This window comes from Salmo salar, chromosome ssa01 (genome assembly GCF_905237065.1).
Source record: "Salmo salar chromosome ssa01, Ssal_v3.1, whole genome shotgun sequence".
In the NCBI taxonomy this organism is placed as follows: Eukaryota; Metazoa; Chordata; class Actinopteri; order Salmoniformes; family Salmonidae; genus Salmo; species Salmo salar.
Genome location: NC_059442.1, coordinates 157,062,107 through 157,086,524, shown reverse-complemented (window position 1 = coordinate 157,086,524; position 24,418 = coordinate 157,062,107). Strand labels below are relative to the sequence as shown.

At 46.9% G+C, this 24,418-nt stretch overlaps 1 protein-coding gene across 6 annotated transcripts in view; it reads right to left on the bottom strand.

The window, feature by feature from the left end:
• The window catches only part of garnl3 (GTPase activating Rap/RanGAP domain like 3), a 261,207-nt gene that overhangs the window by 189,927 nt on the left and 46,862 nt on the right, over positions 1 to 24,418 (bottom strand). For 4 of the 6 annotated variants that reach the window (XM_045692975.1, XM_045692952.1, XM_045692967.1 and 1 more), the window contains exon 2: positions 15,307 to 15,376. In XM_045692975.1, the coding sequence (XP_045548931.1) occupies positions 15,307 to 15,376 (70 nt within the window). Of the gene's footprint in view, positions 1 to 15,306; positions 15,377 to 22,343; positions 22,721 to 24,418 lie in introns of those variants that run through there. The other 2 variants (XM_045692965.1, XM_045692972.1) reach the window with 2 other exon arrangements.

Here is a 24,418-nt window from a genome sequence, read left to right as displayed (position 1 = left end):
CCCCATGGGTGAGGGTGGTAACCCCATGGGTGAGGGTGGTAACCCCATGGGTGAGCGTGGTAACCCCAAAGTTTATTGATAGCCTGCCTGGATAAGACACACACACAATTACACACAGTACACATCTTAAATAGTTCCCATTTTGTTGCGGCTCAAACATTTCACAAACACAATTGAGCCCTCAGCGTACTAAAAGGGGCTGTGATTTCCCCTGAGGCCCGCAGGAGAGAGGAGAGGACTGCAGTTTTGATAGAGATGGAGGGGGAGGGAGGGAGGGGAAAGGGTGAGAGAGTGGGGGAAGGGGGAGATAAGAAGCAGAGGGGGAGATAAGAGGGAGAGAGGATGGGAGGGGGGGAGATAATAATTCAATGCCTTTGTGACTGCTGATAGATACTTGATCTCATCAGAGAGACTGTTTATGCACACTCATGGGTCATAGGAGGGAGGGAAAGAGAGAGAGAGGGAGAGAGAGATAGAGAGGGAGGGATATATATATACACATATACACATATATATATAGAGAGAGAGAGAGAATGAGAGAAAATGTTGGAGAGAATGTGAGAGAGTGTGAGAGATCCCAGAAATGTTCCATACACACAAAGCTTATTTCTCTCAAATGTGCACAAATTTGTTTACATCCCTGTTAGTGAGCACTTCTCCTTCGCCAAGATAATCCATCCACCTGAAAGCTGTGGCACATCAAGAAGCTGATTAAACAGCATGATCATTACACAGATGCACCTTGTGCTGGGGACAATAAAAGGCCACTCTAAAATGTGCAGTTTTGTCACACAACACAATGCCACAGATGTCTCACGTTTTGAAGGAAGACGTAATTGGCATGCTGACTGCAGGAATGCCCACCAGAGTTGTTGCCAGAGAATTTATTGTTCATTTCTCTACCATAAGCCGCCTCCAACATCGTTTTAGAGAATTTGGCAGTACATCCAACCGACCTCACAACAGCAGACCACGTAACCACGCTAGCCTTTTTGTGGGGAAAAACTAATTCTGATTGGCTGGAATTGGCTCCCCAATGTGTGGGCCTATGCCCTCCCAGGCCCACGCATGTCTGCACCCATGCCCAGTCATGTGAAATCCATAGACTAGGGCCTAATGAATTTATTTCAATTGACTGACTTTGTTTTATGAACTGTAACTCAGTAAAATCATTGAAATTGTTGCATGTTGCATTGAACAAGGTTCATGAAGTCAATAACTTGCTTGTAAACAAATGACATTCATATTCTGACTATCTCTGAAATTCAATTAAATAATACAGTGGTAGCAATGCATGGTTATAACATCTCCCGAAAATACAGAAATGCCAATGGGGGTGGTGTTGCGGTCTATATTCAGAACCACATTCCTGTAAAGCTTAGAGAGGATCTCATGTTAATATGGCTACAGGTCCATCTGCCTCACCTAAAGCCCATTCTTGTGGGAAGCTGCTATAGACCACCAAGTGCTAACATTCAATATCTGGATAATATGTGTGAAATGCTTGATAATGTATGTGATATCAACAGAGAGGTATATTTTCTGGGTGATTTAAATATTGACTTGCTTTCATCAAGCTGCCCACTCAAGAAAAAACTTCAAACTGTAACCAATGCCTGCAACTTAGGTTCAGGTTATCAATCAACCTACCAGGGTAGTTACAAACAGCACAGGAATTAAATCATCAACATGTATTGATCACATCTTTACTAATGCGGCAGACATTTGCCTTGAAGCAGTATCCAAATCCATTGGATGTAGTGATCACAATATAGTGGCCATATCTAGGAAAACCAAAGTTCCAAAGGCTGAGCCTAATATAGTGTATAAGAGGTCATACAAGAAGTTTTGTAGTGATTCTTATGTTGATGATGTAAAGAATATTTGCTGTCTGTGGTGTGTAATGAGGAGAAACCAGACGCTGCACTTGACACATTTATGAAATTGCTTATTCCAGTTACTAATAAGCACGCACCCATTAAGAAAATGACTGTAAAAACTGTTCATTGATGAGGAATTAAAAAATTGTATGGTTGAGAGGGATGAGGCAAAGGTATGGCAAATGAGTCTGGCAGCACAACCAATTGGCAAACGTACTGCAAATTGAGAATTTTTTTATTTATTTTTATTTTACCTTGATTTAATTAGGCAAGTCAGTTAAGAACACATTTTAGGAACAGTGGGTTAACTGCCTTGTTCAGGGGCAGAAGGACAGATTTTTGCCTTGACAGCTCGGGGATTCGATCTTGCAAGCTCGGTTACTAGTCCAACGCTCTAACCACTAGGCTACCTGACACCCCAAATCATGTGACTAAACTAACTAAAAATCGAATTAAACTATACTATGAAAAAAAAGGATTTAAAGAATGATAGCACTTGCACTTGAGTAAAAAAAGTAAAAATTAAAAAAGCTTTGTAGCACCTTAAATTATATTTTGGGCAAAATACCACACAAAATACCCCACAAATGAACAAGGCACACCTGTTAATTGAAATGCATTCCAGGTGACTACCTCATGAAGCTGGTTGAGAGAATGCCAAAAGTGTGCAAAGCTGTCATCAAGGTAAAGGGTGGCTACTTTGAAAAATTTCAAATATAAAATATATTTGGATTTGTTTAACACTTTTCTGGTTACTACATGATTCCATGTGTTATTTCATAGTTTTGATGTCTTCACTACAATGTAGAAAATAGTAAAAATAAAGAAAAACTCTGGAATGAGTAGGTGTGTCTAAACCTGTATATTTTTCTTTGTATTTATTTATTTAGCTCAGAAACCTTATTGGGGAACCCTGGTCTAAGCTCGAATGGCTCCAATAGTGATGTTTTGGAGCAGTAGGCCTTAGAACGCATGAGGGCCGTTCTGGGAGGCTGTGGCTGCCTGAGGTGCCTTGTGTGTGGGCACGCGCTTCAGGCGAGCCTGGAGATCACATAGAGAGAGATTGAGAAAGATGGTGTGATGTCAGAACTGGTAGGCCGTCATTGTAAATAATAATTTATTCTTAACTGACTTGCCTAGATAAATAAAGGTTAAATACAAATAAATACATAAAAAGTGTGTGTGTGTGTGGTACAGTAGTTCTTGGACCACCATGGGCCATTGTTTATCCCTCTAACTGGATGACAGAGTAATGTTTGAACTCCAGCACAGCAAACATTCAATTCAATACAACTTTATTTATGTCCACAGGGATAAAACAGCCTTTAGGTAAACACAAGAGGCAGGTCTCTAAATACGCAGAGTCACCTTGAAAAACAACATGGTCAGTGGTGGGAAAAGTACTACATATTCATATTTGAGTAAAAGTAAAACATTCTAGTAAATGCTATACATCAAATTCCTTATATGAAGCAAACCACACAGCACCATGTTATTTCTTCTTTGGGGACAGAGCGGGGCACACCCCAACACTCAGACATCATTTACAAACTCAGTGTTTGTGTTTAGTGAGTCCGCCAGATCAGAGGCAGTAGGGATGACAATGCATGAATTGGACCATAATTCTGTCCTGCCTGAGCATTCGAAAAGTAACTTTTTGGTGTCAGGGAAAATGTATGGGAGTAAAAAGTACATATTTTCTTTAGGAATGTAGTGGAGTAAAAGTAAACATTGTCAAAAATATAAATAGTAAAGTACATATACTGCAGAAAACTACTTAAATAGCACTTTCAATTATTTTTACTTAAGTACTTTACACCACTGACTATGGTTAGCATTAGCTACAGTAAACAACCCAAATTACATTTTGATGGAATCAATTGACATTGACAACAAACCAAACCTTAATATTGGCATCAGTGACAACATTCATCCGCGACAAACCAAAGCAATAGAAAGATGTCTTTACCAACTGTTTTCTGACTCCGTTTGTCTGTTGTTATTGTACTATAGTCCCAACTAACAGTCAATAAAAGTGGCCAAGATAAGCTAAATGCATGATGAATGTAAGGTTAGAGGGAATGAATGGCCTAGCGACCGTTATCATTGGACTACCTGTCGTGTGTTCATACCCAGTTTGGTAAGTGCTATAATAGCATATTAGCCCTAGCATAATAGCAATGTTTTGTTCCCAACAATAACTTCACAATCAAAGCAACGTTACGCGTCACCACAAAAGCCATGGCCCTTGGCATGGGAAACAACTACTTCTAGGTATCAGAGCAGGTGATGTCACCAATACAAATCAAATCAAACTTTATTTGTCACATGCGCCGAGTACAACAAGTGTAGACCTTACCGTTGAACACTTACTTACAAGCCCTTAACCAACAGTGCAGTTCAAGAAGAGTTAAGAAAATATTTACCAAGTAAACTAAAGTAAAAAAAATAAATGAAAGTAACACAATAAGAATAAGAATAACAAGGCTCTATACAGGGAGTACCAATACCGAGTCAATGTGCGGGGGTACAGGTTAGTTGAGGTACTTTGTACATGTAGGTACGTCCTGGATGGCAGGAAGTTTGGCTCCAGTGATGTACTGAGCCGTATGTACTACCCTCTGTAGCGCCTTACGGTCAGATGCCGAGCAGATGCCATACCAGGCATTGATGCAACCAGTCAGGATGCTCTCAATGGTGCAGCTGTAGAACCTTTTGAGGATCTGGGGACCCATGCCAAATCTTTTCAGTCTCCTGAGTAGGAAAAGGTTTTGTCGTGCTCTCTTCACGACTTTCTTGGTGTGTTTGGACCATGATAGTTTGTTGGTGATGTGGACAACAACAACAAAAATGCATGAAATGAAATGTATGTATTCATTACTGTAAGTCGCTCTGGATAAGAGCGTCTACTAAATGACTAAAATGTAAATGTAAATGTAGTCCACGATCAGCTCCTTTGTCTTGCTCACATTGAGGGAGAGGTTGTTGTCCTGGCACCACACTGCCAGTTCTCTGACCTCCTCTCTATAGGCCGTCTCATCGTTGTCGTGATCAGGCCTACCACTGTCGTGTTGTCAGCAAACTTAATGATGGTGTTGGAGTCGTGTTTGGCCATGCAGTTGTGGGTGAACAGAGAGTACAGGAGGGGACTAAGTACACACCCCTGAGGGGTCCCAGTGTTAAGGATCAGCGTGGCAGACGTGTTGTTGCCTACTCTTACCACATGGGGGTGGCCCGTCAGGAAGTCCAGGATCCAGTTGCAGAGGGAGGTGTTTAGTCCCAGTGTCCTTAGCTTAGTGATGAGCTTTGTGGGAACTATGGTGTTGAACGCTGAGCTGTAGTCAATAAACAGCATTCTCACATAGGTGTTCCATTTGTCCAGGTGGGAAAGGGCAGTGTGTAGTACGATTGAGATGCGTCATCTGTGGATCTGTTGGGGCGGTATGTGAATTGGAGTGGGTCTAGGGTGTCCGGGAGGATGCTGTTGATGTGAGCCATGACCAGCCTTTCAAAGCACTTCATGGCTACCGACATGAGCGCTACAGGGCGGTAATCATTTAGGCAGGTTACCTTCACTTCCTTGGGCACAGGGCCTATGGTGTTCTGCTTGAAACATGTAGGTATTACAGACTCGGTCAGGGAGAGGTTGAAAATGTCAGTGAAGACACTTGACAGTTGGTCCGTGCATGCTTTGAGTACACGTCCTGGTAATCCGTCTGGCCCAGTGGCTTTGTGAATGTTGACCTGTTTAAAGGTTTTGTTCACATCGGCTACCGAGAGCATTATCACACAGTCATCCAGAACAGCTGGTGCTCTTGTGCATGTTACAGTGTTGCTTGCCTCGAAGCGAGCATAAAAGGCATTTAGCTCATCTGGTAGGCTCGCGTTACTGGGCAGCTCACGTCTGGGTTTCCCTTTGTAGTCCGTAATAGTTTTCAAGCCCTGCCACATCCGACAAGCGTCAGAGCCGGTGTAGTAGGATTCAATCTTAATCCTGCATTGACGCTTTGTTTGTTTGATGGTTCGTCTGAGGGCATAGCAGGATTTGTTATAGCGTCCGGATTAGTCTCCCGCTCCTTGAAAGCGGCAGCTCTAGCCTTTAGCTTGATGCGGATGTTGCCTGTAATCCATGGCTTCTGGTTGGGATATGTACGTACGGTCACTGTGGGGACGACATCGTCGATGCACTCATTGATGAAGCCGATGACTGAGGTTGTGTACTCCTCAATGCCACTGGATGAATCCCGGAACATATTCCAGTCTGTGCTAGCAAAACAGTCCTGTAGTGTAGCATCTGCGTCATCCGACCACTTCCGTATTGAGCAAGTCACTGGTACTTCCTGCTTTAGTTTTTGCTTGTAAGCAGGAATCAGGGTGATATCATTATAGTCAGATTTGCCAAATGGAGGGCAGGGGAGAGCTTTATATGCATCTCTGTGTGTGGCATGCTGGTAAAAATTTGGTAAAACTGATTTAAGTTTGCCTAATTTAAAGTCCCCGGCCAATAGGAGCACCGCTTCTGGGTGAGAGCGGTCTTAGTGCCAGCTTCGTTCTGTGGTGGTAAATAGACAGCTACGAATTATATAGATGAGATCTCTCTTGGAAGATAGTGTGGTCTACAGCTTATCATAAGGTACTCTACCTCAGGCGAGCAATAACTCGAGACTTCTTTAATATTAGACATCACGCACCAGCTGTTATTGACAAATAGACACACACCCCCACCCCTCGTCTTACCAGACGTAGCCTCTCTGTTCTGCCGGTGCATGCTACTAGCGTAAACACAGCTAACTAGATAACCATTCCACGCTGGCAAGAAAGGCCACATACACATACAGTGTTAATGTGTGTGTCTGTCTGTGTGTGTGTGTGTGTTAGTCTGTATGTGTGTGTGTGTGTGTGTGTGTGTGTGTATGTGTGTGTGTGTGTGTGTGTGTGTGTGTGTGTGTGTGTGTGTTTATGATATGATTCTGTAAGTATGGCATGGGGGGATAATGGGAGCCCTATGTGGGCTGACAGACAGGACAGAGAGTGTAAAGGGGGTGGAGTTCTAGTCTTGAAAACATTCTAGGGAGAGGGGGATGAGAAGGTTAGGGAGGGATTGAGGGGTGACGGGCTGAGAGTGGCCTCACTGAAGGGCGCAGTTAGCCAGAATCACATGGTGGATGCTGAAGAGAGGACGGCTTCACTCCAAAGCTGTCGCCCTCTGTTTATGTCACAGCCTGCCTTGTCACATCTCATTCCCTTCCAGCTGAGGTGTGTGTGTGTGTGTGTGTGTGTGTGTGTGTGTGTGTGTGTGTGTGTGTGTGTGTGTGTGTGTGTGTGTGTGTGTGTGTGTGTGTGTTTGTGTGTGTGTGTGTGTGTGTGTGTGTGTGTGTGTGTGTTATTTTAACATGAATTTATTTACTTTGCATTTAGAAAGCTGGTGAAATAAACAATCTAAATATATAGATTTAAATAGAAAGCAGAAAACAGTCAGTAATGAGTGTGAAGGGATGTTTCTAAATGTTTTCTTTACATGAATGACTGGGTCTGGCTCAAACTGAACCCCTTCATTAAGGCTGGTGAGAGCCTAACATACACACACACATACACTTAAACCAATAAGTTATTTTACATACACAGAGACACGTACGCACATGCACGCAGACACATACACACAGACTTACATAGACTCCTACCCTCTCCTTCCTCTAACTCTTTCTCTTTATTCTTCTGTCTGTCAGCAGCAATTCCATTCAAAGTAATGCAAAGCCTGATTGTGTGATGTACAATAAAGCCAAACAAGCGACCATTAAAGTGATGTCACCCAAACCTGACAGCCTTTGATTAAACCATCACAGATGCAATTGACATCAAATTAAGTTAATAGCATTTTATACAGAAATACACACCTTGACAGGGTGTGTATTTCCTGCCTCCCCTACCGCCCTGCCTCCACTACCGCCCTGCCTCCACTACGACGTGCTGCCCCTAACGCCCTGCCTCCCTACCGCCCTGCCTCCACTACCGCCCTGCCTCCACTACCTCCCTGCCTCCCCTACCACCCTGCCTCCCCTACCTCCCTGCCTCCACTACCTCCCTGCCTCCCCTACCTCCCTGCCTCCCCTACCACCCTGCCTCCCCTACCACCATGCCTCCACTACCTCCCTGCCTCCCCTACCTCCCTGCCTCCCTGCCTCCCCTACCACCCTGCCTCCCCTACCTCCCTGCCTCCCCTACCTCCCTGCCTCCCCTACCACCCTGCCTCCCCTAACCTCCCTGCCTCCCCTACCTCCCTGCCTCCCCCTACCACGCTGCCTCCCCTACCTCCCTGCCTCCCCCTACCTCCTGCCTCCCCTACCACCCTGCCTCCCCTACCTCCCTGCCTCCCCTACCACCCCTGCCTCCCCTACCACCATGCCTCCACTACCTCCCTGCCTCCCCTACCTCCCTGCCTCCCTGCCTCCCCTACCACCCTGCCTCCCCTACCTCCCTGCCTCCCCTACCTCCCTGCCTCCCCTACCACCCTGCCTCCCCTAACCTCCCTGCCTCCCCTACCACCCTGCCTCCCCTACCTCCCTGCCTCCCCTACCACGCTGCCTCCCCTACCTCCCTGCCTCCCCCTACCTCCTGCCTCCCCTACCACCCTGCCTCCCCTACCTCCCTGCCTCCCCTACCTCCCTGCCTCCCCTACCTCCCTCCTCCCCTACCACCCTGCTTCCCCTACCACCCTGCCTCCCGCCTCCCCTACCGCCCCGCCTCCCCTACCACCCCGCCTCCCCTACCACCCCGCCTCCCCTACCTCCCTGCCTCCCCTACCACCCTGCCTCCCCTACCTCCCTGCCTCCCCTACCTCCCTGCCTCCCCTACCTGCCTGCCTCCCCTACCTCCCTCCTCCCCTACCACCCTGCTTCCCCTACCACCCTGCCTCCCCTACCACCCTGCCTCCCCTACCTCCCTGCCTCCCTGCCTCCCCTACCTCCCTGCCTCCCCTACCTCCCTGCCTCCCTGCCTCCCCTACCTCCCTGCCTCCCCTACCACCCTGCCTCCCCTACCACCCTGCCTCCCCTACCTCCCTGCCTCCCCTACCTCCCTGCCTCCCCTACCGCCCCTGCCTCCTCTACCGCCCTGCCTCCCCTACCGCCCTGCCTCCACTACCGCCCTGCCTCCACTACGACGTGCTGCCCCTAACGCCCTGCCTCCACTACCGCCCTGCCTCCACTACCGCCCTGCCTCCACTACCACCCTGCCTCCACTACCAACCTGCCTCCCCTACCGCCCTGCTGCCCCTAACGCCCTGCCTCCCCTTCTGCCGTGCTGCCCCTAACGCCCTGCCTCCTCTACCGCCGTGCTGCCCCTAACGCCCTGCCTCCCCTACCACCCTGCCTCCTCTACCTCCCTGCCTCCTCTACCGCCCTGCTGCCCCTAACGCCCTGCCTCCCCTACCGCCGTGCTGCCCCTAACGCCCTGCCTCCCCTACCACCCTGCCTCCTCTACCGCCCCTGCCTCCTCTACCGCCCTGCTGCCCCTAACGCCCTGCCTCCCCTACCGCCGTGCTGCCCCTAACGCCCTGCCTCCCCTACCGCCCTGCCTCCTCTACCGCCCTGCTGCCCCTAACGCCCTGCCTCCCCTACCGCCCTGCCTCCCCTACCGCCGTGCTGCCCCTAACGCCCTGCCTCCCCTACCACCCTGCCTCCTCTACCGCCCTGCTGCCCCTAACGCCCTGCCTCCCCTACCGCCGTGCTGCCCCTAACGCCCTGCCTCCCCTACCACCCTGCCTCCTCTACCGCCCTGCCTCCTCTACCGCCCTGCTGCCCCTAACGCCCTGCCTCCCCTACCGCCGTGCTGCCCCTAACGCCCTGCCTCCCCTACCGCCCTGCCTCCTCTACCGCCCTGCTGCCCCTAACGCCCTGCCTCCCCTACCGCCGTGCTGCCCCTAACGCCCTGCCTCCCCTAACGCCCTGCCTCCCCTATCGCCCTGCCTCCTCTACCGCCCTGCTGCCCCTAACGCCCTGCCTCCCCTACCGCCCTGCTGCCCCTAACGCCCTGCCTCCCCTACCGCCCTGCCTCCCCTACCGCCCTGCCTCCTCCACCACCCTGCCTCCCCTACCGCCCTGCTGCCCCTAACTCCCTGCCTCCACTACCACCCTGCCTCCCCTACCGCCCTGCTGCCCCTAACGCCCTGCCTCCTCCACCACCCTGCCTCCTCTACCGCCCTGCTGCCCCTACCGCCCTGCCTCCTCCACCACCCTGCCTCCCCTACCGCCCTGCTGCCCCTAACGCCCTGCCTCCACTACCGCCCTGCCTCCACTACCGCCCTGCCTCCACTACCACCCTGCCTCCACTACCAACCTGCCTCCCCTACCGCCCTGCTGCCCCTAACGCCCTGCCTCCCCTTCTGCCGTGCTGCCCCTAACGCCCTGCCTCCTCTACCGCCGTGCTGCCCCTAACGCCCTGCCTCCCCTACCACCCTGCCTCCTCTACCGCCCTGCCTCCTCTACCGCCCTGCTGCCCCTAACGCCCTGCCTCCCCTACCGCCGTGCTGCCCCTAACGCCCTGCCTCCCCTACCACCCTGCCTCCTCTACCGCCCTGCCTCCTCTACCGCCCTGCTGCCCCTAACGCCCTGCCTCCCCTACCGCCGTGCTGCCCCTAACGCCCTGCCTCCCCTACCGCCCTGCCTCCTCTACCGCCCTGCTGCCCCTAACGCCCTGCCTCCCCTACCGCCCTGCCTCCTCTACCGCCCTGCTGCCCCTAACGCCCTGCCTCCTCCACCACCCTGCCTCCTCTACCGCCCTGCTGCCCCTACCGCCCTGCCTCCTCCACCACCCTGCCTCCCCTACCGCCCTGCTGCCCCTAACGCCCTGCCTCCTCCACCACCCTGCCTCCTCTACCGCCCTGCTGCCCCTACCGCCCTGCCTCCTCCACCGCCCTGCCTCCCCTACCGCCCTGCCTCCTCCACCACCCTGCCTCCCCTACCGCCCTGCTGCCCCTAACGCCCTGCCTCCTCCACCACCCTGCCTCCCCTACCGCCCTGCTGCCCCTAACGCCCTGCCTCCTCCACCACCCTGCCTCCTCTACCGCCCTGCTGCCCCTACCGCCCTGCCTCCTCCACCACCCTGCCTCCCCTACCGCCCTGCTGCCCCTAACGCCCTGCCTCCCCTACCGCTATGCCTCCCCATCCCACAAAAACAGTATTGGCTTTTCAAACCTGGAAAGTAACTCTCTCTCGTTCTCTCTCTCTCTGCGTGTTTGTGTGGGCATACGTTCATTGTTGTGTGAATGATTCATCAGGTCCTGCCTGCTGGTGGGTATTGATTCATCAGGTCCTGCATGCTGGTGGGTATTGATTCATCAGGTCCTGCCTGCTGGTGGGTATTGATTCATCAGGTCCTGCCTGCTGGTGGGTATTGATTCATCAGGTCCTGCTTGCTGGTGGGTATTGATTCATCAGGTCCTGCCTGCTGGTGGGTATTGATTCATCAGGTCCTGCTTGCTGGTGGGTATTGATTCATCAGGTCATCAGGTCCTCATCAGGTGATTCATCGGGTCCTGCCTGCTGGTGGGTAGTGATTCATCGGGTCCTGCCTGCTGGTGGGTAGTGATTCATCGGGTCCTGCCTGCTGGTGGGTATTGATTCATCAGGTCCTGCTTGCTGGTGGGTATTGATTCATCAGGTCCTGCTTGCTGGTGGGTATTGATTCATCAGGTCCTGCCTGCTGGTGGGTATTGATTCATCAGGTCCTGCCTGCTGGTGGGTATTGATTCATCAGGTTCTGCCTGCTGGTGGGTATTGATTCATCAGGTCCTGCATGCTGGTGGGTATTGATTCATCAGGTCCTGCCTGCTGGTGGGTATTGATTCATCAGGTCCTGCCTGCTGGTGGGTATTGATTCATCAGGTCCTGCTTGCTGGTGGGTATTGATTCATCAGGTCCTGCCTGCTGGTGGGTATTGATTCATCAGGTCCTGCTTGCTGGTGGGTATTGATTCATCAGGTCATCAGGTCCTCATCAGGTGATTCATCGGGTCCTGCCTGCTGGTGGGTAGTGATTCATCGGGTCCTGCCTGCTGGTGGGTATTGATTCATCGGGTCCTGCCTGCTGGTGGGTATTGATTCATCAGGTCCTGCTTGCTGGTGGGTATTGATTCATCAGGTCCTGCCTGCTGGTGGGTATTGATTCATCAGGTCCTGCCTGCTGGTGGGTATTGATTCATCAGGTCCTGCCTGCTGGTGGGTATTGATTCATCAGGTCCTGCCTGCTGGTGGGTATTGATTCATCAGGTCCTGCCTGCTGGTGGGTATTGATTCATCAGGTCTTGCCTGCTGGTGGGTATTGATTAAACATTATTTGTCTCTCTCTCTTCTCCCTGTAATGAGGAGGCCCTCAGGCACAGTGCCACGCACGGTCTGCTGAGACACACCGACACACACGGGCACGCAGACACATTCACACACACAAACACAAGTGCGCACACGCAAGTACACATGCACACACACATATAGAGATGCAACTTTGTCTCTCTCTCTAAGCAGTGCTGAGTAGTGTATGGTCCTAGGAGGCCTTGCAGTGAGGTCCGTATGATCAAACTGTCTAATAGCTGGCACTACAATACAGACACAGAGATAATATTCTCTTTGACACAGACTGGACATCTCTGCCCAATAGACTTTGCAGTACAGGTCAAGAATGTGGCTACGTTCTAAACTGTGCTGCTTCTACACCCTTGAAGTTCAGCCCTAGATCCAGAGAGATCCAGATAATATGCAGTGCACTTTACTGTACAGGCCAGGAAGACTGTTCCACACTGGGTAGAATGTCAAACGTTCCGCCCTAGGTATACTATAACACGCCGTTCCAAAACACACAGGATACACTTATGCAACAGCATCTCTGGACTGGTTCCAGTGGTGTGCTTGCTGGGTGGATGGAGGAGGCCACATGTGCTATCTAAGAAGTCTAAGATGGAAATAGAGAGACAGGAGGTGGAGGTATGTAATAATGGATAATATAATAAATCATATTTGCCATTTAGCAGAAACTTTTATCCAAAGCAACTTACAGTCATGCGTCCATACATTTACATTTACATATTGGTGGAGCCATAGTGGGATCCTGACATTAAAATGTTAGGTCACATGGGGCTGGGTTTATGCAGGTTTCAATTTGTGCATAGGGGACTGGCGCATAGCAGACGGACCCACTTATTAACTTCTGTCAATCAATAAAATGGCATTGGTAACGATTGGTACCGATTAGTGCTTTTTACAAATATATTTGTCATATAGTGATTTACAGCATCAACAACCCTAGGCCTAAACCTCCTAGGAGCAAACAGAAGTGACAGTGACAAGGACAGATTTCCTACTTCTAAACTTAAGAGACTCACTGAACCAACAGTTAACTATTACACTGCTAAAACAATTCCACACTACTCTGGCTGCGTTCACACAGGCAGCCCAATTCTGATCTTTCTTTCCCACTAATTGGTCTTTTGACCAATCACATCCGATCTTTTTACATCAGATCTTTTCAGAGCTGATCTGATTGGTCAAAGGCCAATTAGTGGAAAACAGATCAGAATTTAGCCTCCTGTCTAAACGCAGCCACTGTGTTCCAGATAGGAAATAAAACAGTTCACCACTACAGTGTGTTCCATATAGGACATTGGAACAATCATGTCACAGTTCTAGGTGACATCTCTAATCTGAATATTCAGGTATTCAGCATGAGAACGCCAGTATTTTATCATATTCCTCTCTCACCGCAGTGTTTGGATACTACACACACACACTGCCCATTGTGTCCTGTGTCAGTCTGCTGCTGCTGATAGGCAGCGTGTGGTTTCTCCTCAGGGTTAATCTGACACGGTGCAGCGCTAGCGTGGGCGTTAGCGCTTAGCGCTAACAAGACAAACCACCACTGTGTCTCTGGGAGGAAGTTAGTCAAGAGAGGACCCTAGCCACTTCCTCTCCCCCTGGGTGTTATCCGGACACACAGACAGGCCTCTCACACACACACACACACACACACACACACACACACACACACACACACACACACACACAGAGCCAAGGGCTAATTTTAACCTCCGCTGCGCTGTGATAACATATACAGTAGGCTACACACACTATCAATATGACAGTGACTCAACAACTTCAATAACAGCAGAACCACAAGGCTGGCTAATAGAATAAGCAATTATAACACCATAATAACTTGACAAACTTGACAGTTAGTTTGTATAGTAAACAAAAGTCTGAGTAAAGGCACACTATGCCCTGAATAGTGTACTACTTTTCAGAAGAGAACTGCACTAAACAGGCCTTATTTTATAGGGAATGTCGTGCCATTTCAGATGCAGCAGGTGATGTCATAACAGTAGAAGGTGATGTCATCATCTGTGGTCCTGAGCATAGCTGTTTATGTTTCTCTGTATCTGTAATTGTGAGCCATGCTACATGGTGCTAGGCACTATTAAACTGGACCAATGGACCACACCCAGACAGTCATGACTCACCTCTCTCTCTCTCTCTCTCTCTCTCTCTCTCTCTTAACCCTCCCTCCATCAATCCATTGAAGGGGAGAGGAAGATAGATAGAGAGGGGAGGGGGCATGGAAAGGAGAAGAGGAGGGAAAGATAGGAGGGGAAATAGGGAAGGAGGACAGAGAAAGGAGGAGAAGAGGGAGAGATAGAAGGGGAGAGAGAGAAGGAGGAGGACAGAGAAAGGAGGAGAAGAGGGAGAGATAGAAGGGGAGAGAGAGAAGGAGGAGGACAGAGAAAGGAGGAGAAGAGGGAGAGATAGAAGGGGAGAGAGAGAAGGAGGAGGACAGGGAAAGGAGAAGAGGGAGAGATAGAAGGGGAGAGAGAGAAGGAGGAGGACAGGGAAAGGAGGAGAAGAGGGAGAGATAGAAGGGGAGAGAGAGAAGGAGGAGGACAGGGAAAGGAGAAGCGGGAGAGATAGAAGGGGAGAGAGAGAAGGAGGAGGACAGAGAAAGGAGGAGAAGAGGGAGAGATAGAAGGGGAGAGAGAGAAGGAGGAGGACAGAGAAAGGAGGAGAAGCGGGAGAGATAGAAGGGGAGAGAGAGAAGGAGGAGGACAGAGAAAGGAGGAGAAGAGGGAGAGATAGAAGGGGAGAGAGAGAAGGAGGAGGACAGAGAAAGGAGGAGAAGCGGGAGAGATAGAAGGGGAGAGATAGAAGGAGGAGGACAGGGAAAGGAGGAGAAGAGGGAGAGATAGAAGGGGAGAGATAGAAGGAGGAGGACAGGGAAAGGAGGAGAAGCGGGAGAGATAGAAGGGGAGAGAGAGAAGGAGGAGGACAGAGAAAGGAGGAGAAGCGGGAGAGATAGAAGGGGAGAGAGAGAAGGAGGAGGACAGAGAAAGGAGGAGAGGGAGAGATAGAAGGGGAGAGAGGGGAACAGAATGTCAATAGGAGGTTACTCACCAGCTCGACGGAGCCATAGTGTTTTCGGCTGAAGTCTCCACGCCTGCAGCCCAAGTCCTCCGAGGCAGAGCTGCAACACAGACGCATGGTGGTCAGTCTCTCCTTTCTCTCTCCTCCATCAGGAGACTGACACACTCACTCACTCACTCCTACAGGTGGCTACTCGGCTCTACGTCTCTCTCTCTCTCTCTGTTTCTTTATTTCTCTCTCTCCCTCTCCCCCTTCTAGGTATCTATGATAGTCTCTCTCCCTCTCCCCCTTCTAGGTATCTATGATAGTCTCTCTCCCTCTCCCCCTTCTAGGTATCTATGATAGTCTCTCTCCCTCTCCCCCTTCTAGGTATCTATGATAGTCTCTCTCTCTATTTCTAGGTATCTATGATAGTCTCTCTCTCTCCTCCTAGGTATCTATGATAGTATCTCTCTCTCACCCTCACCCTCTCTCTCTCTTACCCTCTCTCTCTCTCCATCTCTCTCTCACCCTCTCTCTCTCACCCTCTCTCTCACCCTCTCTCTCTCACCCTCTCTCTCTCCATCGTTCTCTCTCTGTGGTAGGGCTAGCTAGCCAGCAGCAGCAGCACCAGTCCTGATTGAGACGAGGACCCTGATTGCATTATGTCCACAATGATAGATGGAGTCTGCCTGGGAGAGCAGACTGCTCACCCACACACAGGAGTGTTACAGGAATTTGTTTGAGATCTACGGGAGGGAGCAGGGGGAATCTCCTTCACATCTCAGGCCCAATTAAACCTGTTCAACCAATGGCATCCTCAAGAACAGGCAGATCCAATATTACAGCAAATAATACTCCAATGTACTGATAGAGAAACAAATATTTTATTCGATGGAATTTACAAGGGTATGATATTTATGAAGGACATTGTAAACAAGTACGGTAAAAGTATGTCACACAAGCAACTAACAACAGTGTGTACTGTATGCTCAATACACATTTAGAACCAACTCATCGTGGCTCTGCCACAAAATTGGAAGAGACAATTACTTAAAGAAGAAATGAAAGAATTAGTCTGTCTGCCACCCATTAAAAATCATAAATGGCTTAAATCTAAAAAAGTATCAGTTTCCCTTAAAGTCAAAAGGGAACCGTTGGGAGCAGGTCTTAGATTCCCCACTACCTTTGCATCGAGTGTAGGAACTGATAAAGAAAACAACTGACACATCAATCTTTTTCTTTCAACTTAAGCCATTATATAAAATACTTGCTACAAAAAAAAAAGCTCAATATATGGGGTGTTGAACATACAGAAACAATCAATAGAATATATTTTGGTGCTGTCCATCGGTGGCTCGCTTTGGGAGTCAGGTCCAGGAATGGTTGTTATGTCATGATATCAGGGTTCAGATGGACCTGCAAAATGCATTGTTAGGGGATCTGAAAAACCACGATCAGTCAATGGGAAATATCATTATACTCTGGGGTAAAGTATTTATTATTAGGGCAATATCAATAGAAATATCAATACAAATAGGGAAGTTCAGGAGCCTCGTAAGACATCACAGGAATATGGAGGGCTGTTTTGCTAAATGAAATAGCTAAATGTAATTGTACTGGGAAAGATGGGTTAATCTGTGGACATCGGAGGGTTGGAGTTAAGATCAGAATGATTGGCCGCTGTGGCTGAAAATCCAGCACTTGCAGAAAGAGGAAATTAGGAATATATGTTTAATTGTTGAACTACATGTACCGTACATGTGAGGAAAATAGCTGTAAGTAGCAGTAGAAGTATTGTTGTCTGTTAGTTCACTCCAATCAGGGTAGCGATGGTAGGGGGGGAAAGTATATAACATTTTAAAAAATACGAGAGATTAGAAATGATGCAAACAATTAATTTGATAGATCTACAATCTTCAATATTAAAGCTGATCGACCCCCTCAAAAAGTGTCCCCCCCCCCCCACACAAAGAAACTATAGTGAACCACATCAATGCACCTCCACCCCCGCCTCTATACCAAAATGACTTTCCAACCTGACCGCTCAAATGATGCTACCATAAGCCATTGACTTTTAATCATATTTGTTTTCACATACAGTTCCCAATAGCATAGTTTCCAAAGGTAAAGATCTTCTGCTCCACTCGGAAGCACAAGGTAAAGATCTTCTGCTCCACTCGGAAGCACAAGGTAAAGATCTTCTGCTCCACTCGGAAGCACAAGGTAAAGATCTTCTGCTCCACTCGGAAGCACAAGGTAAAGATCTTCTGCTCCACTCGGAAGCACAAGGTAAAGATCTTCTGCTCCACTCGGAAGCACAAGGTAAAGATCTTCTGCTCCACTCGGAAGCACAAGGTAAAGATCTTCTGCTCCACTCGGAAGCACAAGGTAAAGATCTTCTGCTCCACTCGGAAGCACAAGGTAAAGATCTTCTGCTCCACTCGGAAGCACAAGGTAAAGATCTTCTGCTCCACTCGGAAGGACAAGGTAAAGATCTTCTGCTCCACTTGGAAGCACAAGGTAAAGATCTTCTGCTCCACTCGGAAGCACAAGGTAAAGATCTTCTGCTCCACTCGGAAGCACAAGGTAAAGATTTTCTGCTCCACTCGGAAGCACAAGGTAAAGACTTCTGCTCCACTCGGAAGCACCAGGTAAAGCAGCTACTGTGCCTACTGAATGGCTGCACACGCCTTGCAGTTTTCACATTTTGCTGCCTTAACATTTCATTTGTCATTCAATTCAATTTAATTCACATTTTCAAAGTATTTTTTATTTTGTATTTTATTTTAAACGAAGATGTCTTGATTACGTATGTCTTCACACCCCAGAGTTAATTCTTGGTGGGAGCATATTTAGCAGCAATTACAGCTGTAAATCATTTTGAATAAGATTATACCTCCGCACAACTCTTAGGGCAACATATATCCATTGTTTTTGTCCAAATTGCTCAAGCTCAGTAAATTTGGCTGGGAATCATTGATGTGGAGGCGGAAGAAACACACACCTGTTTAGGCGAGGTGCTGGCTAGCGGAGTAGAACACTTGAAAAAGAAAAGGAGAGCCTCACACTCTAGGAGCTCAGATGCAATAATTTAATAACCAACGTTTCAACAGCTAAGCTGTCTTCATCAGGGTATAATTGATGGACAGTAATATTAAGAGTGGGGGTGAAAAGTAAAACTCTATCCCAGGGTTAGGTATTCAGAAGACTGAGGCAGGTTTTGCTCCTTTTATATTTATTTTGATCCTGAAAAACTCCCCAGTCCCTGCCGGTGAAAAGCATACCCATAACATGATGCTGCCACCACAATAATTGAAAACAGAGTATTTTCCAATGTAATTCCTTTTTGGATGTAATTTAAGGGAGCAAAATATGAAAACTGTGCAAGTATATTTTCACGATGCACTGTATATGCAAAGACAAAGCATCAAACCCTTGTGAGCAGAGCTAGAGTGAAGTGGTCTCAAAAGTTAGACGATTCCGAAATATTGCATACCGGTATACCTACAACTATATTTTCCAGAGAATGAGTGGATATAGAGGCTTAGAAAGACACAGCAAGGCTTCCTGTATAACACTGTGGAAGATGAGAAAGAGAGCCTGTCACAGTCTGGATGGTGTCCATGTTGCTGGGCTGTCATCCTGCTGTTGTTGGAACACATCAAAGTGCTGCTAGGTATACTTACAGATAATCTGTCTGAAATTGTGTGTGTGTGTGTGTGTGTATGACCGGTTGGTGGTACAATAGTAATACAATATGGGAGAGAGTTGATCTGTGAATATGAACATAATGTGAACTATGTCTAAGTTGATATGCCAACGTCTCTCTCTCTCTCCCCCTTTCTCTTTCCTTCCTCTCGCTCCCCTCTCTCTGTCTCTCCCCCCTCTTTCTCCCCTCTCTCTCTCTATCTGCCCCCTCTCTTTCTCTCCCCTATCTCTGTCTCACTCTCTTTCTCCCCCCCTCTCTTTCTCTGTAGTGGAACAACGTTGGAGATGAATTTAGAGTATTGGTTATGCCTGGCCAAGCTTATGGATAAATGTATTCTCCCCCCTCCTCTCTTTCTCTCAGTCTCTCTCGCTCTCCATCCATCTGTAATAAACTCATATAGTGGAATTTACTGCCTTGTTATTCTTTCTTCTCATCCCTCTGTCTTTCACCTCTCACAGGAGTGTCCTGGAGGAGGGTGATAAAGGGATGAGTCCGCCCTATTGCCCTTCACCTATCCTCTCTAGGTTAATGAAAAAAATACAACTGGGGTCTTTCTGGTTAAGCTCGTCCCTCGTTCCCTCCATCCCCTCATCTTTGGCTTTTCAGTACATTGGGCAGTGCAGCATAAAACGGTATTTGGAGGTTACAGGTAGGGGTTAAAGTGTTTTGTGTGTGTGTGTGTGTGTGAGGGAAGGAGGTCCAGCTCCTCAATGTGGAACACAGTCAGCTACGTTACTAGTGAGTTATTCATGTCTAAAGGCCCAATGGAGACATTTTTATATCAATATCAAATAATTGCTGGTTAACAATTGCTAACTTAATAGATTAATATATGTGTTATAATTCCATTAAAATGGGAAAAAATGTGTTTAACAAAAGACACATCTCAGTAGGTGGTCCAGGTATGAAAGGACTCAGCACATGGGGGGGGGCGTTCCTCTTTTCTTCTCTATTGCTCCTCAAGCAAGAGGGGAGGCCGATGACATCAGAGGGCACCATCAGACCAACTCCTTGAATGGGCTAATCCATGAAGTTTGAACTCAAAACATATTTGCACTTTTTTACCCTTAAGTGTGTGTACATTATTGTATTTATACCTGGGATATTGTTTTTCAACAAGGTCAAAAAAATTGCTGGAATGCATCTTTAAAGGTTGAGGGACAGAAAAATGCTTTATAACACCTATCAAATGTTTTATTTCCTGAACCTCAAAAGCCTATTGTAAGCAGACAAGTGAATCAACAAAGGTTTACGTTTGTCATGAATCTTGGCCTAAATGTTCCCACTAGATGGGCCAGCTGAATATCAAAATTGGCTATATCATAAACATTCAAGAAAACAAAAATGAGCTTTTTGGTCTTCATTTAATGTTAGGGTTAGGAATTAGGCTTAGCAGTGTGGTTAAGGTTAGGTTTAAAATCAGATGTTATGACTTTGTGACTGTGCCAGCTAGTGACCACCCTGTAGAGCTGCCTCCAGAACAAGATTCATGACAATAAACGCCAACCTTCTGAATCAACACTGCTGATTATCATCAGCATTGATTTCTATAATGTACATGTTTGATCACTTTAAAATATGCTGAAGTATTGGCATCCACCTGGTCAAACCCCATCCCATCCATACAGAATACCACAGTATGAGTCATAATACCCATAAAACCTAGCAGTCAAACAAGGAAATGGTCCCAATCGTTATTCCACCATTCATTTTTCCCATAAGGGATTTTAGAAACCCTTAAAATAAAGGCTGTTTCATGTAGGCTTACCCTGGCGTGATGTTTTGATAACCGTGTAAATCTCTCTATGACAAGGGTTTATCAATATATTTGCCTGTATTTACCCCCCCAAAATGAGGTGCTAATTAGCTGCTAATATGGCTATCATAAAGAACTACAAATGCCATGATGATCTCAATGAGAACTTTGAACTGTCTTGGACAAGTTTTAAATTGACACAATACCTGTTAGCAAAGGTGACAGCTAGAGATGACGTGCAGAAGCTTGCAGGGATTTGTAGTCTTGCATGATGTCTACGTTTATGCTAATTAGCATTTTCAAATCTGAGAGTAAATGGAGACGAATATATTGATAAAAGTTACCTTGTCCTAGAGAGATTTAAATGACTTTTAAAACATCATGCCAAGGTAAGCCTACAGGAAACACAGCCCTTATTTGAAGTGTTTCTAAAATTCCCTATGGGAAAAATGAATGGTGGAAAAACTATTGGAACCATCCCCGTTTGACTGCTAGGTTTTATGGGTATTATGACACCTCCACCGTGGGACTCTATATGCTGTCAAGGTAGGGGAAACCCTGATCATGTTGTTTTCTTCTGGAAGGATTGGGTCACTGCAGATTAAGCTGCATTCTTACACTGACTGAATGGTTTCCTACAGGAGCAGAGAGAGAGAGATAGAGAGAGAGCGATATTGTCCTATTTTGCTGGAGGAATGCATGTTTTAGACTTGATAAATCTTGTGGTTGGAAATTAAAACATGATGCACTCACACGCATCATAACTGAGGTAGTCTGCAAGCCAGATAACAATTCATTTGGATAACATATTTCAATATCGCTATTGATGTTTTCCTGAGCGCGAGCACACTAATATTATTATGCTGTCATGCTCTCAGGGCTTCGCTGCCTGGCGCATACAACTCCATTCTACCGTGAACTAAAAAGCATTATGATGAATAATTTATGTTTTTTCCGTGTTTGTTCGTGGACATTGCCTACCAGTACCACCCCAGCAATACACGTTTCACAGAGCCGAACTAATTCAGTGTTGCTTTCATAATATTGACAACGTTCAACTATATGCCCCGAAACAGTGTTATCGATTAGCGGCCACGGTGGAAGGGCTGCGCACCGAAGCTCCCAATAACAGGTAGCTTCTATCTAGTCGAACGCTTCAGACACTTCAGGCTGGTGGTGACTTGTAGATTCAAAGGTTCAAATAGCTTAGAATATCTCGTTTTGCAGAGGGAAACAAACATCATTGCAACGGAGAGAATGGTTCACAAGCAGTCGCTCAGAAATGCAACATAAATAGCGAACATTTGGAGAGCCTACACATTCATAAAACATTTAACATTCAAATGTTTATGTAACATACGTTACTATTTATAACACTATTATTACATGGTTTACTTTTACTATGAATGAATAGGTCCAAAGCCTAATGAGTTTGTTTATTTCTGCTGCTTGTTGAACGAGAAGGATTTTTTTTCATTCCATACAAAAATGCTGCAGTGACAGTAGCCTAAACTACGAGCGCCATATGACAACACCAGAGACCTGCATTCAACAGATACACAACAAACACACAAGTCTACTAATATGGTCATAGTAGTCGCAAACACTTAGCTGACGGACCGAAATGTGTTCATTTACCGTTGGTTGAAAGTCAACAGTTTGGTAGAAGCAGGGTCCACACTGTTCATGTCCCCATGCGATATCAGTCCAACACTCAGAGAGCTTGTTTTCCTATTTATTCCTCTTCACTACGGACGCATACTGCTTTTAAACTCCTTATTCACATATTAAACCTATTTCCCCCACTGCATTCAATTCGGCTATTCTCATCCCTTAAGCGCGCATTGGATGCTGATGAGACAGGCTTGTCGTTGCAGCATGTGACAGAATGGAGCTTTTCTACCAAAACACCTCTCTGTCTCTCCTTTTCTCCCCCTCTGCCTCTCTCTCTGCTTTTCTCCTCTTCCTCGCTCTCTATCTCTCTCTCTCTCGTTCACATTTGCAGCGAGCACAGAGCGCAACCTCCTCATACGACAGTAGTTGCCTTGGAAGAGAGCATCGCACGCACGCACGCACGCGCACACACACTCAGGAAACCTAACTGTCAGTCTTGGATTATCTGAATGTCAGAGAAAATCACAGGGGGTTAGTTTTATAACATTTGATGAGTGTCAAGTGATAGAAATAAGCCTGGAATAAATTAAGAGTTTACTTCCAAAACGCTATATCCACCTTTTTTCCCCCACATTTGTGTTTTTTCATCAGAAATGATTGCTTATGGGTACCTTCATGTGTGTGTAAATACTACTGTTCTCAGATTTTTTATTAATGGATTTTAGAAGTGTATGAAAACATATTTTTTCCAAAACGCTATACACAACACATTAGGAACACCTTCCAAATATTGAGTTGCACCCCCTTTTGCCCTCAGAACAGCCCCAATTCGTCAGGGCATGGACTCTACAAGGTATCAAAAGCATTCCACAGGGATGCTGGCCCATGTTGACTACAATGCTTCCATTCCCACAGTTGTGTCCAGTTGGCTGGATGTCCTTTGAGTGTTGGACCATTATTGATACACACTGGAAACTGTTGAGGGTGAAAAACCCAGCAGCGCTGCAGTTCATGGCACACTCAAACTGGTGCTACTGGCACCTACTACAATACCCTGTTCAAAGGTACTTTCATCTTTTGTCTTTCCCATTCACCCTCTGAATGTCACACATACACAATCTATGTCTCAATTGTCTCATGGCTTAAAAATCCTTCTTTAACCTGACTCCTCCCCGTCATCTACACTGATTGAAGTAGATTTAACAGGTGACATCAATAAGGGATCATAGTTTTCATCTGGATTCACCTGGTCAGTCTATATCATGGACATAGAATATATTCTTAATGTTTTGTACACTCAGTGTATATCCATTGTTTAGCTGGAATGGAATGTTCAAATCCTGTATATTTGATTGACTGTGATATGTGGTTGTCTCACCTAGCTATCTTAAGATGAATACATACATAGTAAGTCGCTCTGGATAAGATCATCTGCTAATTAACTAAAATGTAAATGTTTTACATAGCTTACAGATCTCATATTACTGTATTGAAATATTGTATTTTTGAAATATTGATGTCACAAATGTATCATTTATTTATGAAAAATAGTTATTTGTTTCATTTAACTGTGTAAAACCTAGCATTACTACTTAGTTCTCTGAGAGCAGTAACTAAGTAAAAATACTTTGAAGTACTACTTAAGTAGTTTTGGGGGGGTATCTGTACTTTACTATTTATATTTTTGACAACTTATACTTTTACTCCACTACATTCCTAAAGAAAATATGTACTTTTACTCCCATACCTTTTCCCTGACACCCTGACACCCAAAAGTACTCTGATCTGGTGGACTCACTACACACAAATGCTTCTGTCACGGGATACTAGGAGTGGTGGTAGGAGCTAGGAGCGCAGAGAGCAGAGCTAAGGAGCGCAGAGAGCAGAGGTAAGGTATAATGTCCTTTATTCTTTCCGGCACAAAACGGTCAACGCCAAAACAAACGGGCGCGTAAACAAACGACCAACCCAGAACAACGGGCACACAGTCCGGAGAGAGAATACAAGGCGTAAGCCAGCACATCCAAAAAATACAATGACAGCAAAAGTAATCCCGCACAAACCTGGGCGGGCTAAGCAGG